General features: G+C 62.4%; 1 protein-coding gene across 2 annotated transcripts; it reads left to right on the forward strand.

Annotated features, from left to right (window-relative positions):
- Positions 1–505: 505 nt before the first annotated feature.
- Positions 506–2,912, forward strand: IRX5 (iroquois homeobox 5). 2 transcript variants are annotated; one of them, XM_088530818.1, is made up of 3 exons: positions 506–807; positions 1,622–2,027; positions 2,127–2,912. In XM_088530818.1, the coding sequence occupies exons 1-3, from the start codon at positions 559–561 to the stop codon at positions 2,801–2,803; spliced, it is 1,332 nt and encodes a 443-aa protein (XP_088386944.1). In that variant the 5' UTR covers positions 506–558; the 3' UTR covers positions 2,804–2,912. The 2 variants fall into 2 exon arrangements, with proteins under 2 accessions (XP_088386944.1, XP_088386945.1); XM_088530819.1 differs by having other exon boundaries at positions 2,130–2,912.
- The last annotated feature ends 1,513 nt before the right edge of the window (positions 2,913–4,425 follow it).

Consider the following 4,425-nt stretch of genomic DNA (forward strand, 5'->3'; position numbering starts at 1 on the left):
AAAAAAAAAGAGAGAGAGAAAAAAGCAGCCAGCTCTGTGGAGAGCCCGCTGGGCCGCACGGCAGCGCACCGGGCCCGGCGGCTGCGGCGGCGGGGGACGCGGGTGGCGGAGATATCTGATCACACGGGGAAGGCCGCGGAGCGGCTCGCGGTGCGGCGCGGGGGGATGGCGGGGGACGCGCAAGGGCGCGCAGCGCTGCAGGGGGAGCGGAGAAGCGCGCAGGGCGCGCGCAGGGGCTGGCCCGTGCGCGGGGCCGGGCGCCGCCGGCCCCCGCGCTGACAACACCCCGCGGAGGAGGAGCCTCGTCGCGCCGCGCAGCACAAGGCGTCGCGAGCTGCGATTTTCCAACTTAGCATCTTGGCAGGACCGCGCGGAACGCGGGGAAGGGGGAGCCGCCCCCCCAGTGTCCCCCCCCCGTGCAAGGGGGAGAGCGCGAGCGAGGGAAGGCGAGGCAGGAAAGCGGGAGCGGCGCGAGGCGGCAGCGGTCGCGGAGCCGAGCAAGGTGCTGCCCGCGCGGCCGGCGCGCTCCCGGCCCCGCGTCTATGTGCGCGCCTGGCCATGTCGTATCCTCAGGGCTACTTGTACCAGCCGTCGGCCTCCTTGGCTCTCTACTCGTGCCCGGCGTACAGCACGAGCGTGATCTCCGGGCCGCGCACCGATGAACTTGGCAGATCTTCCTCGGGCTCCGCTTTTTCCCCCTATGCCGGATCTACCGCCTTCAGCGCCCCGTCCCCGGGTTACAACTCCCACCTCCAGTACGGCACCGATCCGGCCGCCGCCGCCGCCGCCGCCTTCACCTCCTACGTGGTAAGAGGCGCCGCAGGCCCCGGTCCGGGCCCCGCGGGGCTGCCCCGGGCCGCGCAGCGCCCAGCACGGCGCGGGCAGCGCCCACGGGCAGCGCGGGCACGGGCGCCGCGGGGAAAAGGGGGGGAAATAACCAAAAAAAAAAGAAAAAGAAAAAAAGAAAAGAACGGAAAAAGAACGATTTTATTTTTTTAAAAGAATTATTATTGCCTAATTCTGCCGCAATCTGACCGCTCCGGGTTGAAAGGGAATGCGCCCGGCAGCGGCGGGCGGCGGCAGAAACCCCCACGAGCCCGTAACTTTCCCTGGCGCGGCCGCCATCGGGCTCGGGGACCCCGCGGGCTCCGCACCGGGACCCGGACCAGGACTCGGCCCCGCCGCCGCGCGGGAGCCGCCGCGGGGCCGCCCGCAGCCCCCAGAGCCGCAGCCTCTTCGCGCGGCGGCGGCAGCGCCTCCCGCACCTCGCCGGGCGTCTATTTTTCTTTTCTTTTCTTTTCTTTTCTTTTCTTTTCTTTTCTTTTCTTTTCTTTTCTTTTCTTTTCTTTTCTTTTCTTTTCTTTTCTTTTCTTTTCTTTTCTTTTCTTTTCTTTTCTTTTCTTTTCTTCCCCCCGGCCTGCGGTGTGGCACGGCCCGGACGCCTGGGCCCGGCAGGTTGCGATTTCCCCCCCAACACACACACACTTGGGGATCCTCGGGAGGAAGGAGCGGGGGGGTCCGGCGCTCCCTGTCCGTGTCGCTGCCCCTCACCGCGGCCTCTGGGCGGGCGCGGGGCCGCGGTCGCCGCGCAGCCGCTCAGGTCGCCCGGCTCTCTCCGCAGGGTTCTCCCTACGACCACACGCCGGCCATGGCCGGGTCGCTGGGCTACCACCCGTACGCGGCGCCGCTCGGCTCCTACCCGTACGGCGACCCCGCGTACCGCAAGAACGCCACGCGCGACGCCACGGCCACGCTCAAGGCCTGGCTCAACGAGCACCGCAAGAACCCGTACCCCACCAAGGGCGAGAAGATCATGCTGGCCATCATCACCAAGATGACCCTCACCCAGGTCTCCACCTGGTTCGCCAACGCGCGCCGCCGCCTCAAGAAGGAGAACAAGATGACGTGGACGCCCCGCAACCGCAGCGAGGACGAGGAGGAAGAGGAGAACATCGACCTGGAGAAGAACGACGAGGACGAGCCGCCCAAGCTGGAGGAGAAGGGCGAGCCGGGCGCTCCGGACGCAGGTAGGGGCAGCGCCCGTGCCCTCGGGGCCACAGCGGGACGAGGGGCCGCGCTCGTCCCGCGGCCGCCCCCCGACGTCGCTCCCCTTTCTCCCCCTGCAGGAGCGGCGGAGCCCAAGACGGCAGCGCCCTGCGAGCGCCTGCGGGACACGCCGAGCCCCGCGGAGGCCGAGGGCGGCCTGAGCGACTCGGATTGCAAGGAGGCGCCCGACGAGGAGCGGCTCGACGGGCGGGCCAAGGCGCCGATCGGGCCCTGCGCGGCGGCCCGCGGGCTGCAGCCGCCCGCCGAGGAGCCTCCGCACTACGGGCCGCCCGCGGGCGCCGCCGACGCGGCCGCTGCGCAGCCCGCGGCGCTGGCCAAGCCCAAGCTCTGGTCGCTGGCCGAGATCGCCACGTCCGCGGACAAGTGCAAGGAGGGCGGCGGCGTCGAGGCGGCCACCGCCGGCCCCGCGGCGCTCGGCGCGGGGGCCCCGTCGCGCTCGCCCCCCGCGCGGCCGCGCTCGCCGCCCGCGCAGTGCCCCTTCCCCAACGGCGCGGTGCTGCCGCGGCCGCTCTACTACACGGCGCCCTTCTACCCCGGCTACACGAACTACGGCTCCTTCGGGGCCCTGCACGGCCCCGCCGGCGGCCCCGGCGGCCCCTTCAATGGATTAAACCAGACTGTGCTCGGCAGAGCCGACGGCGGGGCCAAGGAGGCCAAGCTGCTCCGCGGCCCGGCCCAGGCGGACCTGGGCAAGGACTCGCCCTACGAGCCCAAGAAAGGTATGTCCAGCATTTAATACCGGCTTCTCCTCCGCGCCCCGCGGGACGCGCCCTCGGGGCTCTCTCCTTCTCCTTTTTATTTTTTTTTAATTTATTGAAAGAAATAATAAATCGCTTTGGCAGTTATTTTTCCACTACCGAAAACAAAACGAAAGGAACAGGAAAAAAAAAAGACCATCTCCCCGCACCTCTTTATCCCCCCCGCCTCCCTCTGCCGCTGCCCCCAGCACCGTGCTCAAAACTTTCTAGTCTATGGGAAATGGCCGGGTGGAAACCGCTCAGAAATGTCTTAAAACGAGTGAAAAGCAAGCGAGTGACGCGCGCTCTGTCCCCCTCACACACAGCGAGAAGAAAGATTTGTATTAAATCTTTAATTCTGTATATTTAATGTAGCTTTTTTGTATTTAAATTGATAATACAGTATCTTTGAAGTAAATTATGAAATCAAGACACCTGTACAGGCATTAATGTTGTTTTCGTAATATAAATATATACATTTCCGTGTCTTTTTTTTTCCCGAATTGTTTCATAGTTTTAAAAATATATATATACAAGTTTAATTTAATTTTTACGGCTATTGTTTTTTTTCCCCTTGGATGTGACCTAAAGTTTAATGAAAAAAAGGGTTATACTTATCAGATACAAAAAAAAAGCGATAAGAAAGAAAAAAAAAATCCCGCAGTCGCCTTTGTAAAACGCAGATATTTAATTTAAAGAGGTTTTTAAAGGGAGGCCCCGCGCCTGCTTTGCGGCGCGGGCCGATGCGGGCCTCGCGCGCGGGTCTCCGCGCGGCTCCCGGGGGGTCCCGCAGCGCGGGGGGGTGCGCGGGAGCGGCCCCCGCGGAGGTGCGCGCTGAAACGAGGCCAGGCACAAAAGCACTTGTTGGAAACACCGCGCTCGAGCGCGGCCCCCGTCTTTTAACCTAATTACTCCCAATCAGTGTCGCGTTTTATGCCCGGCAATCAGCTGCTGAACTCCGCTAATGAGTTCGATTTTCTGCCAGATTTAGCCCTTGGTGCCGGTTCCGCGGGGCCGCCGCGCTGTGGCAGGGGAGCGGGGCTGGGGAGGGGGGCGAGCCGCCCCCTGCGCAGCGCTGCGCGCCCGCGGTGCTTCCCTGCGCCCGCAGGTAGGTGTCACACTCGGCTCGGCTTTGGGCGCGCAGCGAAGCGCGCAGGGGCGCGGGGACCCCGCTGCGCGCAGGAGGGGGGTGGCTCACAGCGACGCGGAGCCTTCACCACCACCCGCGCAAACTGCGCGATACCCGCCCGGCCCGGCCCGCGCCGCAGAGCTGGTAGCGCTGAGCTGCTGCTTCTCCGTCCTGCTTGATTCCATTTTTATATATTATTTTAATTGTTATTATTATTTTTACAAGCCCGATAATTATTTTGTAATCTCTTCAACTTTGCCGGAGCCATTTATTAGCTGTAAGGGGTTTATTCCTGCGTATTTACATTTTACGGGGTTTTAAAATAGTAGTTCGCGCTTTACACTTTACAGATGCAGTCGATGCTCACTTGGTTATAGAAGCCGTGTAGATAACTTGGTTTAAAAAAAAATCGAAATTGTTTCAAGCTGAATGTGTAAAGAAATCAAATATTCCTGGGATAATAGTATGTTATTTTGTCACTTTATAAATTAT

This window comes from Tinamus guttatus, unplaced genomic scaffold (genome assembly GCF_059628265.1).
Source record: "Tinamus guttatus ecotype Peru unplaced genomic scaffold, ASM5962826v1 Tinamus_guttatus_pri_ptg000389l, whole genome shotgun sequence".
NCBI lineage: Eukaryota > Metazoa > Chordata > Aves > Tinamiformes > Tinamidae > Tinamus > Tinamus guttatus.